We start from the raw sequence: 26,421 nt of genomic DNA, 5'->3' as shown, positions 1-26,421 counted from the left end.
TTTAAGCATTGGAAACCTTATCAAAAATAACTTCAGCTCTCAATAATCTCTTCAACATATACCATGGCAACTAATTTCCAATTGCATCACACTTATGACTTATGATTTGATTTTTATAACTATACATATAGCAAATCTTTCCAGGAGATAAATGTATTGGAGTGCTTGTTGTAACTAGCTAGTAACTTCTCGTCCAACATTAAACTTTTTCAAAAAAATAATTTTTTGAATTAGAAATCATTATAATTCCCAAAACGCAAATTAGACTGCAATTAATACTTGACTAATGTTGTTAGAACTTTACAGGGAAGTTGGACCATAAATTACATATGCTTACTAAATATTACGAGAGGAAACGAAAGGAATGCCAAGTGACGAAATTTGCTCAAAAAAGAACGCTAACTGCTGCAAATTAGAAATAACGCACATGGCATTAGCACACCGACATCTTTTCTATCTCTTCCAGTAGGTATTTTGACTCCGCCAAACAATCCACTGGAGCTTGAGCTCTAACCGTTATCCTCTGCCTCTTCTCGTGCATATACTCAGTATGCACAACACTGACCCGGAACAAGTGTGGAACCCATGTTGCTTCTTTCAGCTTGAGCTGATACTTTTCATCTCCTTCCTACAAGATCAACAGCTTCACTTTTCAAACAATCCAGGACAAGTAGCAGACGAAAGAATGAGAGTTTTAGGAGTCGTAATTTTTTTTTACCTCTGTTCTTATTCTATTAAGCTCATCAGCAGAGCACCCAACTATTTTCTCAGCTTGCTCATTGAAAACTGAAACCCAGGCTTCACCCGAAGGATCTGTGACCTTAACCACCATTATGTATCTGAAATTACAAAATTGAAGTTTTTTAAATTATTGTTTCGTAATTATTACAAAAAGAAAGAAGCAGCTATGTGCTGTGCATTTGCACAGTTAGTTTGTTTACCTTAAAGAACTGTCGTCGTCATTTTTCTGGCAGGATTCACACCAGTACCCAGAGCCAACGGCTTCAATAACCTTCTTGTTGCAAGTATTGCATGCTCGATACCACATTGTCTGGTCAGGCTTAATGAAGCTTACATAGACATTTATGCTAAAGAAGGCAGGCTGTTCACAAAGTAATCAATCTATGAGAACTTGAAAGTGTTACCACTACAGTTTGGTTTTTGTTGACAATTCGTGAATTTATACCTTATCTTGACCAAGACTTTGATTGTCAGTTATATGAGAAAGGAAAACTCTATCAGAATACATTGACCTCGATCCATTTTTGGTGGAAGAGATCATGCTTGATCCAACGGACGCCATTGAAGCTCCTTTCCCTTCTGAATCATACCTGCAAGGTAATAGGAAGGAAGAGTATTTAGAATAGTAGAAAATAGCTTTAAAAAATAAAGACAATTTGACATTTAACAATCTTACCAAGACTTCAGCTTTTTCGCTTCAGGTAAATCTGGGTTTATTGTCACTGTACTTCTACTTAAAGTTGACAAAGATACACCTATTATTGCAATACAAAAGTTTCCCATAGTAAGATAAGCGTATGTTTTACTATGATTCATTTATTAAAACCGACATCAAAACTACTTGTGAGCGAATCATGCCTTGAAAATCTCCTACTCTGAGGCATTTTATGGCTACAACTGGTGAGGTATGAACCATATCTAGCAATTGCTGACCGACATCTGTAGCAAGATCATTCCACAAGGAGACAGTAACAGTTTTGTTCCTGTAACATTGACAAGTACAAGATGAATCGTGTAACCAACATGGATATCTAGTAATTGAAGCGTCTAGTGAGGACAAAAAATTGACGGAAATAGCTTACGAGTCATCTGCAATAGTAAAGTCCCGTTTTGGAATCAAATCATTATTGCTTTTCCTCCGGATACTCATAGTTGATGAAACATTCTGAACAACACCTATCAAATCTTCACCCCAAATAGAAGAGTTGAGAAAGAAAGCTTAAAAATACTATCAACAGAATACAAAATAGCAAGAATTAGCTTTACCTATGAGCTCCCTCCCATTCACATATGACCCCAATTGATCAATCTTTACAAAATTGTATTTAGTTTCAGGGATAAAAGTTTCCCCCTCTACCTCTTCGACTATGGAATTCTCATTTAGATTCATCTCGTAGTCATTATTCACAGTTGCGAACTGCTTGTTTGCAACTCTGAGAAACCCTTTTGATATGTAATAGACCTTCCCCAACTCAAACTTTGGATAGAATTTAGCTGCCGCTTCATTAAACATTGTAGCCTGAATTTGAGTGCCCTGATCAAGATTTAGAAAAATTGAACATCAGCAATATTACATCTTGAAGGACGTCAAGAATAGAATAAATTTATGCAATTATATAAAAGAAGACTTACATCTTCATCTGTCAATTCTACATTAAAAACCTGACCTTCTCCTTTAGCATTCCTGTATGATCTCAAATTCCCTTTATTGGTGAGTCGAACCTTTATGGTCCAATTACCTTGGTAAGGATTTAAGGAAACAAGAGGATGCACTCTTCTTGATATTGCAAGACGTGCAGCAGGAGCAACACTGCAAAATGTAGCAGCATTATTATTGTAAGATAAAAAAATATATTAGAAAAAGAAAGACAGGATTATAAAAGCAAACTATAATGGACATATTCTTCTCAGAAAAAAAAGGCCAATATATGATGGAAACCGAATTGCATAATTGTATTGACGACAGATAGGATAAAGGCCACTTACTTGACATGCTGCTCCTGCACAATCTGGGCTGCAGATTTTGGCACAGTAGATTGTTTAGGTTTCAATATTATAGCAGGCTCATTTATTTTCACATCATTGTTGACAAGTTCCTCTTGCTTAGGCTTTAAAGTCAGTTCAGGTTTTTCTTTCTTCACGTCACTTTTAATTTCCAACTCAAGAGCAGGAGAAACTACTTCACACTTTGTCACTATTAAAGCCCTGAAAGAGAATGAATCAACGTAAATTCCCTGGCATCAGCGTAAGCCATATTGAAAGAGTAAAATCGTGATCATTTTATGTATTTACTTCTCAGGTTGATTAGGAATGGAGTTGCAGGTATAATCCACAATACGGATGAGACCAAGGTTTTGCAATTTTCCAGATTGGATTTCTGTAGATAAATAAGTTGGAAGCATCGCTTTTAGCTTCATCTCCCCATCACTAGCCATAAATCTGTCATCAAGTATATTATTAGCTTCAAAACATAACATTTACTTTAAATCAAATATAAGAAAATCAACACAACAAGATTCAACAATATACACACTCAAGAAAAGTTTAGCATCATAGTCCAATAATCGAATGAGGTTTGAAAATGTATTAACTAGTACAAAGAGTAACACATAATTGTACATGAAGCATCATACAATATAAAGATAGTACAGTACAATCTTCTTGCCTCCCAAGATTATTTTCCTTCATTATTTGACAATCTATGTCTTTCCCTCTGAATCCCAAATATTAGAATTTGCAAGTTCAATAAGAACAGTATTAAAATAAAATTAAACAAATAAAATTTAATGACTTATAGTTTAGTCAGCGATTCAAGCTCAAAACAAATAAATATCATCTAGGTGGTGCTAAATAAGTTAATCCTAAACCAAACAGAGGGGCTAAGCGAGATCATTCATATGTGGTTTTAAGCTGTCATTCAGCAATTCTAGGGAGCAACAACTTGGTGTACTTTGTTACTGCAAAAATAATTTCCGCACACAATCCAACAAATCTAACTCAAGAATACATAGGCGGATACATTGTCAAACTTCAACAAGAAAAATTTGAAACGATATTAAATCCCGTAGGTTGAACCATTGCAGCTCTATAGATGTAATTCACGAGACAAGTCAAACACCATTGCGCAGATCCAGCCAATGTTATGCACGAGTAAACTAATTACTCCAAGCATAAAACTCGACAGAAAGGAATAAGCTAGAAAAAAATAAGGCAAAAAAGATGCGATCTGATTAGACGTGAAGAGAGAAAGATGTTTACGTGAAACGCGTGCTGCTGGTTCCGATGGGCTTCAGATCGAGAACCTGGACGATGATCTCCTGCACGTCAGAGGGCGATTCAGGAGAAGGATTGGAGAGGATCATCGAGACGGCTCCTGGAGTCACACATCTCGCCATTTCTAGAAAGATCCGACGCCGAGAAGAGAGAAGCAGAAGGCAAAAGGCGACGAGAGGGAATAAGGTGAGGAACCCTGTAACCTATTCTTATTGAGCCACGGAAAATGGCGGGAACCTTTTGATGGTAAACTCAACTTCGCGCCCATGACCGCCAAACAAAAATTGGGCGTCGAACGTGAAAGTTCGGCCCATATAAACAGAATATTACTGGTATGTTTTTATTTTCAAAATTAAATATAAATATTTAATAGTTTAATCTGTTAAATCTTATATTAATAGCCATTATATCAGGGGTCGAGTCATCCTTTAATCTATGGGAAAATTATAATAATTAATTTCTTATCTCATTTTTTAAATTTGGAATATATTAATTTCTTATATCTCTTAGCTTATGCTTTGGCATTTGGAATGTCTGTTACGAGATTTTAAAAAAACATTATTTACATAGATGATTATAAGAGCAAAAAAAAAAAAAAAAAAATCTTAGTAGTGAATATTATAATTACTTCTAACATTGCATCGAAATTAAATTATTATGATTATTAATTTAGATATTTTAACTCATTTTTATTATTTGAACAAATATAATAGGAAAACTAATAATCTAAGATTTAGAACTTAGAACATAGGAACTCTCACGGGTAAATCAATGGAGATAGTAGATATGATGATTAGGAGAAAAATTAATATTTTGTGTAAGTTATGGTACACTGGAAAGAGTAAAACAATAAATGGAATAGGTATTATTGTAGATAGTTTATTAAATGATGAAGTTGCAGGAGTAGTTAGAAAAGTATATGCACCACAAGTAGGATTAGATGAAGCTACCAAATCAAGGTTTTGGGAGGACTTAGATGAAATATTACAAAATATTTCACCAAATGAAAGGATTTTAATAGGAGGTGATTTAAATGGACATGTCGGAGTGAAAAATGAGGAATATGAGAGAGTACATGGGAGTTATGGGTTTGGAACGAGGAATGAGGAAGGGAAAACTATATTAGATTTTGCGATAGCATATGACCTTATATTAGCTAATACGTTTTTTAAGAAAAGAAAAGAACACTTAGTCACATTCAAAAGCGGGAATAATAAATCACAAATTGACTTTCTTATGGTTAGGAAGAATGATAGAAAGATTTGTAAAGATTGCAAAGTCATCCCGGGAGAAAGCTTAACTACCCAACATAGGGTAGTAGTGTTGGATATACATCTTAAACATAGTATCAATAGAAAGAAAATATATATAATTCCTAAAATTAAGTGTTGGAAGTTAAAGGATGGGAAGCAACATATATTTAAGGAGAAGGTAGAAGTACAAGTATTAGGTGAAATATACGATGACTCTAATACAACATGGGATAAGATGGTATCAAAATTGAAAATAGTAGCTAAGAGTGTCCTCGGTGAGTCAAAGGGACATGCACCGCTAAGTAAAGAATCTTGGTGGTGGAATGAGAAAGTACAAGAGAAAGTGAAGGAAAAACGAATAGCTTATAAGGAATTATATATTTGTAAGAATGAGGAAAACTTAAAAAAAATATACAATAGCCAAGAAAGAAGCTAAGAAAGTGGTGAGTGAAGCAAAAAAATGAAACTTTTAAACGGTTATATCAAAAATTGTATACAAAAGAAGGGGAAAGAGACATTTATAGAATAGCTAAAGTGAGAGAAAGAAAAACAAGAGATCTTAGCCAAATAAAATGTATTAAAGATGAATGTAATAGGGTATTAGTAAGCGATGGAGAAATAAAAGAGCTGTGGAAGAGGTATTTTCATCAACTTTTTAATGAAGGTTTAAGATACCAACTTAACTTGGGTAATTTAATTAGGTCAAACGAGCATCGAAATTTTAATTTTTATCGTAGAATTCAAACTTCAGAAGTAAAACAAACTTTAAATGAGATGCACAATGGAAAAGCCATTGGACTAGATAATATTCCAATAGAGGTATGGAAGTACTTAGGGAAACAAGGTATTGAATGGCTTACAAAATTATTTAACATGATATTGAAAACGAAAAAAATGTCTGATCAATGGAGGATAAGTACTCTAGTTCCCTTATATAAGAATAAGGGAGACGTACAAAATTGTGCAAACTATAGGGGTATTAAATTAATGAGTCATACTATGAAACTTTGGGAAAAAGTAATAGAAAAAAGATTAAGGAAGGAGACAACAGTGACAGAAAATCAATTTGGGTTCATGCCTGGAAGGTCGACAATAGAAGCTATACATCTTCTTAGACAATTAATTGAAAAATATCGGGAGCAAAAATAAGATCTACACATGGTATTCATTGACTTAGAAAAAGCGTATGATAGAGTCCCAAGAGAAATTATATTGCAAATTTTATAAAAGAGAGGTGTTAGCGTAACATATATTGAACTAATTAAGGATATGTATGAGGATGTTGTTAGAGTGAATACTAAAAGTCAAGCATTTCTAAGTTCCTATCTTTTTACACTAATTATGGACGAACTCACTGCGCACATTCAAGACACAGTACCGTGGTGCATGTTGTTTGCAGATGATATTATTTTGGTAGATGAGACACGTGAAGGAGTAAATGCTAAACTATAATCTTGGAAGGAAACACTAGAAGGGAAAGGTTTTAAGGTTAGTAGATTAAAGATAGAATATATGGAATTTAAGTTTAGCAATATTATAAGTAATGAAACAATTGTTAAGATAGGAGAGGACAAGTTGCCTGGAACCGAGCGATTTAAATATTTAGGATCAATTTTACAAAATGATGGAGGGATTGAGAGAGATGTCTTACATAGAATACAAGCAGGATGGATGAAATGGAGGGGAGCGTCGAGTATTTTATGTGACCGTAAAGTACCTCTTAAACTTAAAGGTAAGTTTTATAAAACCGCAGTTGGACCTGCTATGTTATATGGAGCTGAATGTTGGGCTATGACTCGAGCACACGAGCATAAGATGAGAGTTGCAGAGATGAGGATGTTAAGGTGGATGTGTGGGCATATGAAGATGGACAAAATAAGAAATGAGAGCATTAGAGAGAAAGTCAGAGTTGCATCTATTGAGGAAAAACTCCGAGAGACACGTTTAAGATGGTACGGACATGTACTTAGACGACCAATAAATGCTCCAGTTAGGCGATGTGAAACTATGATAAACATGCATATCAAACGAGGAAGAGGAAGACAAAAAAAGACTTGGTTAGCAACAATAAAACAAGATAAAATTTATTTAAATATAGATGATGATATAATAGGAGATAGAGCTCAATGGCGTAAAATGATTAATATAGTCGACCCCACCTAGTGGGAAAAGGTTTGGTTGTTGTTGTTGTTATTGTTGTTGTTGTTGTTTTTATTATTTGAAAAAAAAAGTAGAGATAAAAAATTATGTATATTTCTGTGGATACTCATGGGAAAATAAGATATTTGTGTTATTATCTTTTCGTTTTAGTTTACAATAACAACCCAGATTTATCCGATCATTTTTTATTTATCTAATATAGTTAATTGTTTGAATAAATAAGTATAGGGTAAAATAATCTAATTAGAAGGTCAAGAGACGAGTTAGAGTTAGACAGTTTTATTTGGACTGCATATCACGAGTCCACTAAACTTAATTTTTAATGTCATTTTTTGCTTTATTAAAAAGTATCTTATATCCAATATTTTATATTATTTATTTATTAGTTGTGTATTATATTTTTAAAAATAAAAATATTTGTTAGTATAATTTAAATTCTTTATGAAAAAGACAATTACGACTCTTTCCCTAGCCTCAGTGACTTTTTTTTCTGCAGAAACGCGCGAAAACCAAAACCGGCCAATGTGGTCAAGGTTAATTTTTAAAATTTTTTAAGTAAATGGTAAAAAATGTATAATTAAATTACAAAGGTGGGCCCACTTTTTTTAAAAAATATATTTTTTTTTAAGTAAATAATTAAAAAAAAGTTTGAAAACAAAATTAAAAAGATCTAAATATAAATTCTAAAATATTATAGATTTTTTTATAAAAATATTTAAAAAAGAAAAAAGAAAAACAGTCCAGTAAACATTTTCTTTCTACTTCACCGATCACGAACCTCATTTTTCCTTGAACATCCGAGCGGTATACTTTCCACAACCTTTTTTTCCATCTATATATTTTTCTATAGCAACTAACATCTAACAGTTGGATTAGGAGATTCTACCGTGTCAACCCTAGGAGCCGCCACAAAGGCTTTGCCAATAAAGCACTTGAAGATAACAGTAGAGCGTTATGCTATCCACAATGCTACAATGTCATAATATTCATCATTTCATTAAAAAAAACATGAGATCCACTACCATATACTCATTATAACATTTTTCTTGCACTCACATCCCTTTTAATATTAACACTCATTATTTATGGGTTCCACAATCCACTCAACTATCTTAAATTATATCATATTAAATAAATATATTTTAAATATGTTTTAAAATATTTAAATTATTATTATTATTCTTAATAATAATATTACTTTAAAAAATATAATTTTATTATTTTTCAAAAATAATATTAATTTTCTAAATATATTTATTAAATAAAATAGATGGTTGTGAGGAAACGAAATTACAATGTTAGGAAAACGAAATTATAAAGTTAGGAAAATGAAATTACAATTGAGCGCCTAAAATTATAAAGTTAGGAAAACGAAATTACAACTGAGCGGCTAAATTTATAAAGCTGGGAAAACAAAATTTATTTTAAATTACCATGTAATTATAAAATTGAAATGTAACAATCACTTAAATAAACCATACAATTATGAAATTAAAAAAAAATATATAAAATATTAATTCACTGATTGTTGTTGTATTGCCCCCAGATATGCTCAACTAAGTCAGCGCGAAGTTGGTGATGAACTTGAGTGTCACGTAGCTCGGAATTTGTTCGAAAATAATATCCAAAATGTCTCGATTAAATGACATTAATTTGTAATCTCATCAAGTGTGAGTCAGGTGACCTCCCTTATCCTCAACAATCATATTATGCAAAATAATGCATGCTAACATAATTTGTTTTAACTTTTTCCTATACCAATAACGAGCTGGACCTCTGACAATTATCCATCGAGATTGGAGCACCCCAAATGCCCGTTCAACATCTTTTCTTGCAGACTCCTATCTTTCCTTAAACAACTTCCTATTCGGATCCTCCGGGCAAGGAAAAACCTAAACAAAAGTAGCTCACTCGGGATATATTCCATCTGTTAGATAATAGCCCTTCGTATATGCAGTGTCGTTCACCATGAAATTAATCTCCGGCATATTTTCTTGCAAGACGTTGTTGAATATAGGAGATTCATATAACACGTTAATATCATTACGTGAACCGGCGACCCCAAAAAATGTATGTCATATCCACAAGTCATGAGACGCGACCGCTTTAAGTATGATTGTTGGTGACCCATGTCCCCTTGTAAATTGGCATTTCCAAGCAACTGGACAATTTTTCCATTTCCAATGCATACAATCAAGACTACCTAACATGTCAGGTAAGTCATGTCTCTCATCATACATTTGAAGAAGACGTTGAACATCATCAGCATTTGGCCTTCTCAAGTACCTATCACCAAATATTTCAACCACGTATTCGCAAAACTTGAAAAGGCACTTGATGGCAGTTGATTCACCCATATGTAGGTACTCGTTAAGATGATCGGCAAGGACTCCGTAAGCAAGTTGACGAATCGCGGCGGTGCATTTTTGTAGTGGTGACAACCCTTTTCTTCGTACAACATCGTCTCTATGTTAAAAAAATGTTGAATGATTCTCTAATGCATTCACTATGCAGAGGAATAACTCTCTTCGCATTCGAAATCGTCTTCGAAATATTTCATCATGATACACCGGGGTTATAGAGAAATAATCATTGACGAGCCTCGCATGCTCGACTTCACGATTTCTTTGGACGAACCTTCTTCTGCACATGCCCCTCCTCTGATATGCTTCCATAAGTTGTTGGTGTTGTTGAAGAACCAATAACATTAATTCTTCACCCGGATCATAAGCTTGCTCATCGATTTCAACATGGACTTCGTCTTCACTTGTCGAGCTGGAACTTGAGCTAGAACTGCTTGTAGAATGAGACATTTTTGTAAATGGTATGATAGTCAAATGAAAATCTTGTAGCACAATGTGTCTATATATATTATTTTTCTCATGCAACGGCTAGTTTGCAATGACTAGTTTGCAACGGTAAGTTTCCAATGGTAAGTTTGCAACGGTAAGTTTACAATGGCTAGTTTGCAACGGCTAATTTGCAACGATTAGTTTGCAACGGTAAGTTTGTAACGCCTAGTTTGCAATGTCTAGTTTTCAACGACTAGTTTCCAAGGCTTGTTTATAATGACTATTTTGTAAAATTATAATAATTAAAAATTACATTAATCGAAATGAGAAAGACAATAATTAAAAATTACAATCACTTGAAAAAATAATAATACTAGAAAATGAGCGTTCAGTAAACAATTTAGATATTCCATCTCGACCTAATATCCTGGCATAGGCATTCATGTATGATAAGCTGCTCCTTTGTCATCTGCAAGGTGTCTTTGTTTAATATTTCGTACTCCTTCAACTTCAAGCGACGATTCTTAGCTTCATATTTGGACAATGCAGTTTTTGCCTTAATCTCCTCTACTTCGAGTTATTTTTGTTTCAAATCGACTTCGGACTTCTTCACGCTTGTGTACTCAATGAACTTTGTGATAATATTATTGTAGTTTACTGTTAGATCCTCCATGGTCGATTTTACTTTGTCTTTTCTCTTTCTTTTTGCTGCCTTTTGTCCCATTGGATGAGTATCTTCATAATCAAGGTCTATACTCACATCTTGATTGGAGGAGGTGTTGCTTGCTCCCAACTCTGAGGTCCTCGTCTTCTTTGTGACCACAAAGTGATCAGCGAACTGTGGAGTAAACATTGGACAATCTTTGACAATTCTCCACACATGTTCGAGATTGAATGCAATGCCATTGTTTTCGGATCAATATTTTTCGTACGCAAACCTCAATATATCTTCATCACTGTGACCACTTCGATATAAACTATAAACACTATTGTAATTGCGTTGAATCGATATACCTTATTTTGGATTGTATTGTGTCAATGTGACCGTATAACATTTGCACTTCTGATGTTTGAACCTAGGGGAAGATTCTCATTATAGTAGCTTGCAACCCGTCCCCAAAAAGCATCCGCCTTTTGATCATTGCCGATTATTGGATCATCACTAATAGTGACAAAACTTCTCGCTAAGACCTCGTCTTCAACCTTTGTCCAACTTGAACGCTTTTTTGTACCCTCATCATTTGAAACCGTCTTTTCTAAATTAACCACCTCAATTGGGGATTCACGGTCGGAAAGTTGAGTCTCCGGGACAAAAGTCGGAGTTGCAGGTTCATTCGACATCGAAGGAGTGAAAGACATACCAGTTATGAGTGGGGTACCATATCCATGAACAACCGACGGCGTGAAATACTGATGACTCATGTTTTGCCAATATTCAGCTGGAAGCGGTTGATATGGACCTCTAGGGGCTTAATTCAGATGATTCATAGAATTTCCAAAACCTTGGAAATTTTGAAGATTTTGTGGAGGAAACGACATATTGGGAAATGAATGTGAGTATTGATAATTTGGTGGAATTTATGGATTTTGGGAAGATGAATATTCTTACGAGTTGTTTGTAGAATTTAAGAAAATTGTAAAAAAATGCCCTATTATTTTTATCCATTTCGGATAGAAAATAAGATGGTAGGAACTTGAAAAATAGATGGGGAGAGAATTTAGAGAGTATAATTGAAAGAGTAGTGAGTTGGAATGAAAATATGTGTACATATTAATGGATATTTATAGATGAAATTTCGAACTAACCGTTAACTAGCCGTTAAAAATAACCGTTAAAAAACTAACCGTTATTACCTTTTTAATTTTATAATTTATAATTTTTTTAATAAATAAAATTTTAAAATTATATATATATAACATGGGTGGGCTGGACTAACCGTTATTACCTTTTTAATTTTATAATTTATAAATTTTTTAATAAATAAAATTTTAAAATTATATATATAACATGGGGTGGGTAGAGCGCCAAATATGTGAGAAGCGTCCAAGAATGTATCAAATAAAGACTTACAAATTATCATCGCTCATATATATTTTAAAGAGAATTCTAAGGGCATTCATAACGCCGCGTTAAAGCGGCGTTATAACGCCACTGTTGCTTTAATGTGGCATTGCGGATCGCTGCGTTGGTTCAAATCGCTTGAACTCGTTCAGTATTCTGAACGCGTTGAAGCAGCATTGAGGTGGGCCAGGGCTGGCCCATCCCATGCTATATTTTATTTGTTCCCTTTTCTTTATACTCACGTGATCTTTTTAATCTAGATCTCCAGTTCTCATGACTCAATGATCGATCGAGTTCTAAAATAAATCATAGAAGTGTTACGGTAAGTATCGGCAATGGACCTTACATGTGGTCTTCACCGTCCTTATAAAATCGTCAATGATCGATCCGATTCTAGTCAAGTTCGACCATAAACTTCATTTCTCCCTCGACTTTGGTCGCCTCACTCACCTTGCTCCTATCGGCACTATCCTCTGTCCTTCATCCCTCAACGATATTACCTCCCTCCTTCACCTCGCTTACTTTTCCCTATACCCTTTCTTGATTGCCACTTGCGGTCATGACCATTTGCTTTGTGGCCAAGCTCTCACCTCCCGGAGGCATTATCGTCGAAATGGCCGCCTTCGGTTGTGGTTGTCATGACCGAATCAACATGTCCTCCAAACCAGCATACCCTTACGTTGACATCGAAGGCGAACATCTATGGATTGAGGTACTGCACAAGATGCTTAAGCATATAGCATCGCGCTGTGCTTGTGAATCGACTAGCTCTATCTCACTGTCATCGACACACTCTCTAACATCGATGTTGTAATATACCAAAAATATAGATAAAGATTTAAAATAATCAAAATTTGTCATAATTAAATTATTTTAAGGAAAATAAATATAGTGGGCAATTTATCAGGAATTAAGTTTAAATTTATAAAATCTAATGAAATTTTTTGGAGTTTAAAGAAATCATTTTAGATTTTATGAGATAAACGAGTAAGATAGGAAGTCTATTTCAAATACTTAATTAAAGAGAAAGTTGATTCAGTATAAGTTAAGATTTGCTAATCAAACACTAAGTTTAATTCCTCCCATCTGCCACTATTCATTCGGCGTCGCTCCTCTTCGTGCACGGGGAATACACTACGCCCGTCGCCGTGTAGGCTGCCTGAGACCCTCGTCTTCAGCGCCTGGCCGACTCTCTCCTCCTCTGGATCTCGCGACAATAGTTTCGCCGTGTGATTTGAGCTGATGTCGTGTCTCTTCTTCGTGCGGCAAGGCTGCTCTCCGCCATGCAACCCATCCCAAACCATTGTCGCCACTGCCTTCCCCACGCACAATACCGCCTCACTGTCGGCCGTCGACGCCGTGCGCAGCTACCCACACCACCATCCTTGGTGGCCGACCGAAGGCAAGCCACTCGTCCACACACCATCGTCGTCCCCGTTGATTCTGCTCGCAAACATCGGTCGAGGAAAGCTCTAGCCCCAGTAATCGTCGCAGCTTGTTCTACCATGGGAGCAGCGCCGGACTTCTTCCCTCCTTCTGACGTGAGGCAGCCGAGTACCTAGCAGCGGTCTTCACCCTGTTCCCTTCCCCGTCGCCACGAGCAGTCGTGCCTCTCCACCACGTGAGTTCACTGTAGCATTGTTGTTGGCGTCGTGTACCTTGCCGTTAGTTCGCTTGACTGCACCCGCCGAAGCACTGCAAGTCCAGGGACGGATCCAGCAATTAGAAGTGGGTTGGGCTGATCTCGAGTTGGTCTAGTCCACCATAGAAGAGGTCCAAGTTCACTTCACACGAGCACATTACCAACTCGTTTTCACCTATATTTTCACCAAATTTTAAAATTTTATTGAATGATTTTTTTTTAATTTATCAATAATGATATCTAATTTATAGATGTTGAAAATTTCAGGACTGTGGCAGAAGACCTGGTTACCGATGCTAGAGCACACCGTCGATGGTGAGGTAGAAGTAGTCAATCCATGAGCTTGGTGTGAGACCATGCTCGAGCATCTCGTGCAACACTTCAATCTATAGTTGCTTGCCTCCTGCATTGGTGTGACTATAAGGGTACGCTAATGTAGAGGACATGTCGATCCGATCCTGGCAACTACGACTGAGGACAGCCATGTCGACGACTATGCCTCCGAGGGCGAGGACTTGGCCATGAAGAGAGTGGTCATAACCACGAGCGGTGACAGGACAAAGACATGGGGATGAGTAAGTAAGGCAAACGTTAGAACTAATATTGTCGAGGAAGGACGGGTGGAGGAGCAAGACTAGTCAGGAGGTTAAAGTCAGAGGAAAATCAATGTGTGATCTCAGAGTCAAATAACAAGGGCTACCATCCATGGTCGAAGCTGGATAATAACTGAGAAAATAACATATATATAAAAGGTGGCAAGTTATTGGTCCGTATTTATAATTAAAATAAAATAGAAAGTTAATTAAATAAATATATAATTAAATTTAAAATAAAAGTAATGGGTGAGATCTTGTCAAATATATGGAGATAGGATAAATATGTGTGACTTCAATAACTAACCTCTTGATTAAAAGATTTTAAATTTGTTTAAAAAATACTGGACTCGGTTTATTTTTATTTCTTTGACTTGGTACTCCATCTTATTTCTATTTTTTATCACAACAATAGGCCTTGTTTCAACCTAACTCTAATATGTATATTTAACAATAAAAAAAAGGGTTGGGCTATAACCCAGCACAGCCCTTTAATAGATCCGTCCAAGTGCCAGTCAGCCCTTCTTCTTCCCTTGCACTTGTGCATCACCACCTCACCGAAGGTTGCTGCTTTGCTCCACCGCCGGAGCGACCAGCAACGTGCGCCGCCAGTTCCCTACACTGCTACTACCGTCCGCAGTGAGCTACCGCCGAAAGAGAAGAGGGTAACGAATCAATTGACTTAAGTTTTATTCGATTGATAAACTCATATTAGAAATCGACGAGAGATTGATTAGGAGCTAAGGTTGATAATGTGTATGTGATTAATTAGTTCAATTAATTAATCAGATAATTATCTTAGGTTGTGCTCACTAACAGGTTTAGGGTATTTGATTAATTTGGAATGATGATCAAGGTTAATTGAGTGAGTTATTAAACAATAATCAATTTTATTACCGTGGTTAAACAAGTAATAGGGATTATCAAATGACTAATAGGTTTATTAATTAGCTATAATTGTGACTAATTAATAAATTATAATTTCATTAAAAGTTTGATCATTACGATCAGTTAATTGATTTAGTTACTGATTAATTGGTTAAATAATAAGTTAGATGGAATTAACTCGTAAGTCAACAAATGAATTAAGTAATGGTTGCTAGAATTATTCGAGTACTTAATTAGATCGACTTCATTCTTATACTTGTAGGATTCGAGCTCAAGATAGACCTTGAATTTGAAGAATGTTACGACGATCTACAATGAGGTGGGTAGTTTTAATCATAGTTCATGTTTGTTTACTGTCGTGTGTGATGAGGTTATAGTTACTCGCTTACCTTAAATCTATCCTATATTGCTCCTGAGTTGATACCTTATTATTTGTCCTTATATGTTGACATATTATTGATAGCTATGTAGTTATGTTTGTTATTCATGATTGTGTTTATACATATGTATGATATTACCATACCATAGTATAGGACGTTGAATATTATGCTAGACCCCTAGTATATGACATGAGTTTGTACTTATTGTTAGAACGATCATAACGTCGTATAGGATATCAAGTATCTTGCTAAACCTTTGTTTGTTATTTCATGTCGTAGTGTAAGATATTAAGTATCCTAATAGACCCTTGTCGTTATTTAGGCCCATAGCTTATGTTCGTGAATTCATATTATAGTATGGTTATATACTTAGGCTCGTGCTTATAAGTCACTGGTATTATATGTAGTATAGTTGTATACTGGTGCTAGAGCATATATGTTAGTGAGATTATACTGACCTATACTTGATGGAAATCACTCCTTAGCAGAGGGGTAGCATACTCCATTAGTTTTTTTCCCTTCGGATCAACCTCTAGGATTACTTGATCTTGACTCCATTATTTATTATATATGTGATGATACTATGGAATTAGTTGAGACATTAACACTAGATGACTAGTATTCTCTTGATGAGATTTGGTGACTAGTATTTTGGGGACCTAATTGTCTATTTTCTGCCTATATATTAGTTGGATTATATCATAGTATAGGATGCCGAGTATCCTAGTAGACCCTTACTTGTTATATACGCTTATACATATACATGAGTAAGATTATACTATAGCGTAGTATTTTGAGTATCATATTAGACCCTTGGTTGCTAAATCATGTCGATCATTGTCTCTCATTTGTGATTTAAAGAGAGAGTCGTCGGCGACAGTTGGTATATCCTGTCGACCATTATCTCTCATTTGTGGTTGAGAGAGTCGTCAATAACCGTTGGTATATTCTGTCGACCATATATTATCTTCCATTCATGGTTGAGAGAGTAATCAACGACCATTAGTATATCCTATCGACTATTGTCTTTCATTCGTGGTGGAGAGAGTTTTCAACAACCGTTATTATATCATATCTCCCATGCATGGTTGAGAGAGTCGTTAGTGACCGTTGATATATACACTATCTGCCCACGGAACCATCCGTGGTAAAGCGTTCTCCCACAAACAGTAACTAGTAATGTACCTTGACTGCCCACGGGACCATCCGTGGTAGAGTGTTCTCCTGTAGTCAGTGATAAGGGAACCAGATAGCTACGTCATCCTATCAACCCACGAGACCATCCGTGGTAGAGCGTTCTCCCGCAGACAGTGACTAGTCATTTATCCTGATTGCCCACAAGACCATCAATGATAGAGCATTATTTGTTATGTGCTTGTTATATGTTGGCCATGTATTGGTTCATGCAGGTTTGGATATATTATATGCACTCCTGATTTATTGGTTATACTTAATTGAGCAAGTTAGTGAAGTGTCATGTTATTGATTATACTTTTGGTTAACTGGTGATTATGTTGGAACACCTACATTGGTTAGTAAGTATTTTACCTGAAACTGCATCCTTTGATCTTCTGTCAGTAAATTATTCATGCACTATTTTCTTATATCCACTGAGTATTTTATACTCACTACTAATTATTTTTCTTTAATCCTCCAAGTTGGCAGATAGAGGATGTGTATCGCTCAGAGGTCCTGACTGCCAGTCCAGCTCAAGTTGGATTTATGTTGAATTGTTTCATTTTATTATTTCTGTTGCTTATGGTTATTATCGATTCTCTCTATTCTGGATTTTTGAATATATTCATATGTACATGCATACATACACTCATTGACATTTGTATCTGGTCAATTTTATGTTGCACCGGTGTTGTATTGGCTTGAAAGAGTGTGATATCGATTATTTTGTAAATTATCACTAGGGGAACCGTCCGATCAGGTAGACAAGTATACCCTCGGGGTGTGATAATTTTATTGGTATCAGAGTCAAGTTCGAGTTCAAATGTCGGGCTTTATGTTTTTATGATTTCGATCTCTTTTCAATTTATGATTTTTTCAGTTTGGAACAAGGCAAGCCGAAGGACATCTCTAAGCTATAGGAAGTAAGGTATGCCTTTGATGATTATTTTACCTTTTGTGTTCACTACTTGGTATAGGTTATGGTTAGAAAAGTTTAATGTCATAAAAATTGAGGTGTGATTGGTTAGACTTACTCCCTTCAGTTTGATTGTGTAACAGTTTCTATATCTGTCTATTAGTACTCAATGATTTGGTTTAGCGTGATGACTCTTAGTGAATCAATGTTATTTGCAATTGTGGTTGAGGTCGACCATGGACTTGACCAGTTGACACTTAGGACCTGAACCTGATGCCGAGAATGTAGATTCTTTTATGGCACCAACTAAGACCAAATTGGAAAGTATTGATTGAGTCCATCAACAACCTATTGGAGATCAAGGAGCACAGTCTTAGAAAATACCAACAACCATACTGTTCTTGCCACTATCATTTGGGTAATGGATAAGGAACATGTACTTATACTATCATAGTCGATTGAGGATTAATGTATCTTATTCCTTGAGGATTTTTACCATGGAATTCTCATAAATGTTTAGATAACCTCGAAGGTACATTTGGGTATACAACCAGCAATAATGTAGGGATGGTGAAACTAGTGGTTCATTAACATACGGGACCATGCCACTACATGGCGGAAGATCGCAGAAGACAACCTTCGAGGCGCAAAACATCATTTGGGGGATGATTTTGAAAATATTTTTCAAAGTGTTTCTCTATGTTTGTAGTTCATCTTCAATAGTTCCTGAATCCTAAGTTGTCTGTTCATAGTGTAAAGGATTTCAAGGCGATGGTTGGCCAACTCGTCTAACACAACCCCCATCAAGTAGCTCAAGACCTTGGTGTACATGCTCGTTCATATAAGGTTTTAAAGTCTATATTCAGATCAGAATGTTTGACCATTTTGTCGGCCCTAGTAGGAAAACATTTATGATAAGATTATATGAGTTGCAGTGATACTCATGTAGTAGGTACGAGCATCTAGCTAGGAAGTTAAGGGTTACCCTTGAAAACCTTGGTAGTTATACCCGGCACTATAGATATACAAGTACTTGAAGTGATAGAATTTGACATCCCTATTGGCATGAACTATTTGGTCACTGATTGTGTTACAGTCAACTATCAAGCAAAGGTAATAACCATGGAATTGCCAGACCAACCATCTTGGAAATTTGTCAAAATAAACAACAAAGGAATAATTGGTTTCGATACTATAGGCCAAACAATTTTCTATTTCATGGATGTCAGAAGTATTTTCTATGATTGATAAAGTTTAATAGTATCTCACTCAGCTTGAACATTCGTATAATTTTAGAATACCTAGATGTGCTACAAGATGAACTCCTTAGCTTACCACTTTTGAAGCAAGTGGAGTTCATGAGTGAGATACTTTCGACGATGGCTCTAATATCAATGACCTCGTATCGCATAGCGACAAAGGAACTAAAAGAATTGAAGCAACAAGAATAGTTAGATAGAGGGTTATCAGTCCCAGTGTTTCCCTTTGGGAAGCTTCTGTCTTCTTTGATAAGAAGAATAATGAATCAACGCGATTGTGTAGTAAGTACAGACAACCTAGAGAGCATCAAGAATAAATACCCCTTATCTTGATATAGAATTGCAGACATATAGAAGATGATGTTCCACATACGGTACGAACATTACGAGTTTCTGGTGATGCCATTTGGACTTACCAATTCTCCAGTTTGTTATCATTCATAGAAGATATCTTGATATTCAAGATCAAAGGATGTGTATATCCAAAATGTTACGAAAGGAGGGTTGATATACGAAGTTTAGTAAATACACATTTTAGTTATCTTCTGTGGGGCTTCTCAAATTTGGGGCTTTGGTAAAGACATTTTCGTGTATCCTCAAAATGGTAGAAAGCTATTACCATCTAGGAAGTTAGATCACTTACGGGTGCCTAGGGTTGTTTAGTCACCTTTTGTTTTACACAACAAGGACGCTGGAGTTGGTAAACAACACCTTATATTATGAAATGATGAACAATATTCAGGGTTGAAGACCGATTTTAGAGACGTAAATGAGATTCCCTGATTTTTGGTTAGGTGTTCTCAAGACACATTTGATTATAGAAGACCTACATCGAGAAACACATCGATCATAACTTGTGAGTCGTTTGGGAGATACTCGTAAGTATCAAACCTAAAGTGCCTTTACTGGTAGAATGGTCGAAGAAAGATATTGTGGACTTTGCAGCTCGATGTTTTGTGTGTCAACAAGTGAAAGCAGAATATTGGAGTTGCACAGCAAAAGCGTGGTGGGCCCATAACCTACAAAGAGCGTTAGAGACTAGCAGGCTTACTTCAGAAGATTTCGTACGTAAGTGGAAAGGGAACCATAGTATGATGGATTTTGGAGGGTGCATGATTCTAATTAAGTCATCGTTGATCGATTAACTAAATTTGACCATTTCCTACTAACACACTAGACTGACTATTTGGATCACTTGGCGGAGTTTCCAATGAGTCAGGTGTACAAAACTTACTTTTGTGCAGAATGTTAGACAAACAAACGAAGCATACCTTTCACTAACTGGAAGACTTACTTCAAGCATATAAGATGGACACCGAAGGCAGCTGGAAGATCAGTTTTACCTAGTGGCTTTTATCCACAATAGTTAGGTAGACGTTAATGTGGGTGTAGCTGCAACAGGTGAGCTCATAACCCACAGAGTAGTGATTCTCCACCTTATAATAGATCATCAAATAGTTATAAGGAACCTACATTCTCTAATAGTTAGGACCTCTCATACTATTAGAATAGATGAGTATAACGGTGTACTGCATAATTGTTAACCTTAGATGAGGTTATCGTAGTATTACAATTTCAGTAGTAAATTTAGGTACCAAATTTTTTATTAATGGAAGAGAATGTAATATACCAAAAATATAAAAAAATATTTAAAATAATCAAAATTTGACATAATTAAATTATTTAAGGAAAATAAATATACTTTAGTGGGTAATTTATTAGGAATTAAATTAATATGAATTTATAAAATTTAATGGAATTTTTTAAATTTTAAAGAAATCATTTTAGATTTTATAGGGTAAACGGGTAGGATAGAAAGCCTATTTAAAATACCTAATTAAAGTGGGAGTTGATTAATATATAAGCTAAGGTGTGTTGTATTCCCCACACACGATACCTGCCTCACCGTCGGCCTTCGGCGTCGTACGCCGCTACCCACACCACCTTCCTTGGTGGTCGGCCGAAGGCAAGCCACTCGTCTTCACACCATCGCCGCCCCCGTTGATTCTACTCGACAAACATCCATCGCGGAAAGCTCTAGCCCCAATTATCGCCGCGGCTTGTTCGTCCGTGGGAGCAGCGCCGAACTTCTTCCCTCCTTCCGATGTAAGGCAGTTGATTACCTAGCAATGGTCTTCGCCCTTGTTCCCTTCCCCGTCGCCACAAGCAGCCGTGCCTCCCCACTACGCGAGTTCACTGTTGCATTGCTATTGGCGTCATGCACCATGTCGATAGTTCGTTTGACCGCACCAGCCAAAGCACTGCCAGTCAACCCTTCTTCTTCCCCTTGCGCTTGTGCGTCACCACTTCACCGTCGGTCGCTGCTTTGCTCCACCGCCGGAGCGACCAACAACATGCGCCGCCTGTTGGAACCCCAAGGTATTTTGATGTGATCAAATAAGTTAAGTTAGATCCTGTTTGGTACCCCAAGTCAGAAATGGAATTGCAAAAAAAAACTGAAACAAAGAAGAAATGGTAAGGAAAGGAATCAGATATTCAGATCTGATCATGTATATGGCAAAGTAAGTAACATTCCACATTTAAACCCTAGTCCAAACTCCTCTCTGTCGTGAAGCAGAGATTGTTGGGAACACCCGCAAGCAACCGGCAGCGAATTTATGCATTCCCAGCTCATCCAAACATTGATAGCTTGTGGGGAACACCCTCTTCAAGCTCTCAATCCCCTGAATCCACCATCAATTGAAGATCACCTCTTCAAAATGGAGAACACCCTCAATTTGCTCGAGGATAAACTTCTTGGAATTAAGATCGCGGAACGGAGAACACCCTCAAACCGTGCCTTGTTCCTTGATTGCTGTTCTCTGGTTTGTCCAAAGCTTGCTGCAGACGAAGGAGCTCAATCTTGGATCTGGAATGTGGAACGGGAGCTGCGAGAACGAAAGATGAACAGTGCCGAAGTCGCGAGGAAGAAACGCCGAGCTCACCAAACACTGTAGCTTCTCAAGGTTTTTAAATCTTTCTCAAATCTGATCGGATGGTCCAGATTGCTTCGAGTCTTGATCAACGATGAAAACATCTCAAATCTAGATCAAAACCTCTAGATCTTCATCAACGGCTGTGATGTGCTTCCTTTTGTCTTGGATGGACAAGATCCTTGACGGATGGCTCAGATCTCTCCGATCTTCAATGGCCGATCCAAATCGCTCTAAGGCTTGATCATCTTGTTTAGTCCTAAATTTGAGCCCAAATGTTGTCTGGTCTGATCGGGTCCATGGCCCTTTTGATGCCTACAAAATAATAATCAAATATTAGCATCAAATATCATAATAATAAATTAATTTGCAATTAAGTCCAAGATCAAATATAATTTGTAAAATGTAAAGTAAATATGAGTTTAAGCTATGAAACGATCATTAAAAATATGCATTATGAATCGAAATAATGTAGTAAAATCATGGTTATCAAATCCCCCCCACTTAGTCTTGGATGTCCCGTGCAAGTAAAGAAAATCTAAAAATCATCCCCACAATAATTCCCTAGCAATACCTAGAAGATGGTAAAAGGTAATTAACTAAGGTCATCTAAAAATCACAAACTATCATGAATACAATCCAAACAATAATCAGTAGGTATGATAGTTTTAATCCAATTGAAAAATTAAGCAAGTTGCAATCTCACAAGGTATTTACCTATTCTAGCTCTCACACTAAAACATGTATAAGTGGAGCTCACTCAATCTCACTCACAATATTTCACTACCATAAGCTTGCTTATTTTCTAATTCTCCACCACCATAAAACATAGCATATATGAATCAAAAGGAATTTATCATCAAGAATTAAAATGGAATCAAGAAGAACAATTAAAGTGAATGAAATAGGCAAAAGAAAATGATTCAATAAAGAAAATGAAAAGATGAGAGTATTGGAGGAATATACTTGATGAGTTAACCAATTTGATGTGAAAAGAGATGAATACCATTTGTCGTTACCAATTCAAAATATCAAGTTAACCTCTCCTTCAATTTGATGGCAATCTAAAATTCTTGATACTCTATCTTCACATTTGATACTCTTTTGATTTGCCATTTTTTTCCTTTCACTGTTTTTCCACTTAAATTCCATCTCTTGAAAACTTAAATAATTTCAAATCAACTTATGGAGAAGAATTCCCTCCCCCACACTTAAAATATTATCCATCTCGGATAACGAAACACATCCAATCCAAATTGATACACCTCTAGCCACTGTTTCTACATTCTTCCTCTATTTCTGTTTCTTCTTACTATTCAATTCCAGAGGTAAGTCAATTTCATCACTTAGTTCTCGAACCAACTGACCAAATTCAGCAATCAAATTCCTTGTATCAAATTCTGAAAACAGCAAAAACTTCTAATATTAAGACTGCCCGATAACTTTCCATTCCTTTGAGATGTACATCAGTTCTAGAAACAAATTCAATGAAATTCCAGAATTAAGACTGATTTTCTGATTCATGTCCTTAAGTTTTAGAACTGGAAATTGAATTCAATGGAGCTTCAAGAACTTAATAATAAGACTAAATCTAATTCTGTCATAGCTCCCTAGTTACATCCACATTGCAAGAACTCGTATGAAGTTAACAAACAGATTCAGAATTTGTGTCAAAAGATCTCTATTCAAAAATATTGTTGAAACTTGAATTCTAGATTCTAATTTCCCAGATCTATGTTTCAGCATTTTTACTTGAATTTTAGAAATACAATCAAGCAATAAATCAGCTTCCTGTGGTTTTGAAGTTGCAGAAATCAGAATCAATGAGATTTAGGAAATTCATGCATTAAAACTTAGAAAACATATTCATAACCCTTTATGAAAATTTTCAGAACTCAACTGACTCCTAATCTTTGTTGCTTCAATTTCCAGTTTCAAAATTTGGAATACAAGGAAGTTCTGACTCAAATCATTAAGAATTAAGTTGTCAATTGGCTATGTAATGTAGGAATTCAAGTTCAAGTTGTAACTAGTTTGAGATAGCATCAGATTCGACTACAGCTAATTCATTCCAATTCCAAAATTTTGAATTTCTCATTGATTAGCTGCATAACTCTTCATCTAGTTATCTTCATTCCTTTCAAAAGATTGACTCCAGCAGCAACCCCCTGATAACCATGATTTTACTGTATTATTTTGATTCATACATGCATGGTTTGATGTTATGTTCATAGATAAAACCTATATTTGCATCACATTTCATGCATTGTCTTATTCTTGGACTTAATTACAAATTAGCCTATAATCATGGTATTTGATGCTAATATTTGATTATTATTTTGTAGGTATCAAAAGGGTCATGGACTCGATCAGATCAGACCACATTTGGGCTCAAATCTAGGGCTAAACAAGACGATCAAGCCTTGGAGCGATTTGGACCGTCCAATGAAGATCGGAGAGATCTGAGCCATCCATCAAGAATCTGGTCCATCCAAGCCAAGAGGAAGCACATCACAGCTATTAATGAAGATCCAGAAACTTTGATCTAGATCTGAGATGTTATAGCCGTTGATCGAGCCCTGAATTAATCTGGACCGTCCGATCAGATGTGAGGTTGATTTAAATCGTGCGAGAAGCTATAGTGCTTCCCTAAGCTCGGTTACCTCGCGACATCACTACTGCTCATCATCTTCAATGCCGCAGCTCCCATTCCACTTCCAGATCTAAAAACCTAACTTCTTCATCGGCGGCAAGCTTTGAACCGACCGACATCCAGCAAGCAAGAAGTGAGGCGCGAATTGAGGGCGTTCCCTGTTCGCGGTTCTAATTCCAACGATTCATCTGAGCCAAGGTTTGAGGGTGTTCCCCGATCTGGTTTTGCCATCATCCAACGGAGGTGCCAGAGGGCGTTCTCCAGTAGTTCCGATTCTATTCCACCGTCGATTTCCCCTTGTGATTCCTGATTCAGACGATTCTGTAAGATTTCCTCTGTTCTTTGCTTATTGGTAAGCTCAGGTTGTTGCGAGCTAGATGGGCATTCCCTGAAAGCTATGAACATCACCTGAAAGAGCTGGATGTCCAGAACTCCACCGCCGGTTGTTGACGGGCGTTCCCAGATTCAGTCTCTACTTCGCGACAGAGAGGAAGAATTGTGGACTCAGGTTTGGATTGTAGAATGTTTTATTTTATTTTCTTTTGATTTGTCTTTGAATTTGCTCAGATCTTTAGATCTGATTCATTTCATTGCAATCTCATTTTGTTTGAGTTTCTGTAATTCTAATTTTGGTTTCTTGTTAGCATAATTCTTGTTTGATGCAATTTAGTTTAAGTCTTGTTTGAAGCTTAGTTAATTGTTAAGAGTTTGATTCTTAAGTTAGGATTTAAATTGGTGTTTTAGATCAGAATTATCTTATGTCTTGTTATTTCATTCTATGCTTAAGATTAGATTTAATTGTGATTTGTATTTCATTCTTAGTTTGAGTGTGTTAATGATTTAATCACAACGTAGAGTGACAATGTGTTATGGTTTGATTGTTGGCGCCTAGGTAGATTTCATTTATGCATTAGATAAGTTTCTTATTTGCTTACTTTTCAATTGTTAGATTTAGATTCAAAGCTTAAACCCCCCATTTATATATTAAAACCCCAAAAATAGGAATAACATACAATCCTAGATTACATCCTATCGTTAGTTCCTCGAGAGATCGATCCAGGGCTCGTTATTACAATATCATTGTGTAGTTAAGGGGTTCAGTGGATATCATTTGTTAATTTGATAAGTTCATTCGTGACACTTAATTTTTCGGCTTATCACCCCCCTCTTGAGCACACTGATCAGAATAGATGTGGACTCTGCAAATGTTATATGATCATCACAGGAACATAATTCCAGCAATTCAACATTTGTTAACCTTTAGCAACTCCTCAATTATTTTAGGCTTGCTTAGACATTAGTACCTGCTTAAGGTTGGATAATCAACTTCTCAACTCATGCACTTGAATTTCTGTGGTTCTGGTTTCTTCACATAAATTATTGTACTGGATTGTTGAAACTAATTATGCAATTTCTTCATTTGAAATCAGATTTCAGAACTCTTGTATCAGAATTCTAGGCCCTATCAAAGTGTTCCATTAAAATTCCAGCAACTGATATGTTCTGTCAAGCTCTTTGAGTTGCAAAATTCACACTGGCTATGCTCAACATGCCCACATTTCTCAATCCACTAAATTCCTGATGTATATGATGAATGGGAAAACACTCGAAACTAGTACCCTTCTCGATTTCCCATCAGCATTAGTGAATAATAGCTTCTGATGCTTTAAATCATGGTAGTCTTAGAAAATAAGATTCAT

General features: G+C 36.1%; 1 protein-coding gene across 1 annotated transcript; it reads right to left on the bottom strand.

The window, feature by feature from the left end:
• Positions 1-261: 261 nt before the first annotated feature.
• Positions 262-4,191, bottom strand: LOC122032013 (replication protein A 70 kDa DNA-binding subunit B-like). Its single transcript, XM_042591256.1, has 12 exons — positions 4,000-4,191; positions 3,034-3,180; positions 2,728-2,946; positions 2,374-2,551; positions 2,008-2,275; positions 1,824-1,926; positions 1,600-1,724; positions 1,418-1,496; positions 1,187-1,331; positions 942-1,102; positions 719-839; positions 262-628 (listed from the first exon to the last, which is right to left on the bottom strand). Exons 1-12 carry the CDS (start codon positions 4,134-4,136, stop codon positions 434-436), a joined length of 1,878 nt encoding a protein of 625 aa, XP_042447190.1. The 5' UTR covers positions 4,137-4,191; the 3' UTR covers positions 262-433.
• Positions 4,192-26,421: the final 22,230 nt, after the last annotated feature.

The sequence above is a fragment of the Zingiber officinale genome, chromosome 11A (assembly GCF_018446385.1).
Source record: "Zingiber officinale cultivar Zhangliang chromosome 11A, Zo_v1.1, whole genome shotgun sequence".
NCBI classification, from domain to species: Eukaryota; Viridiplantae; Streptophyta; class Magnoliopsida; order Zingiberales; family Zingiberaceae; genus Zingiber; species Zingiber officinale.
This window is presented reverse-complemented; position numbering and strand designations above follow the sequence as displayed.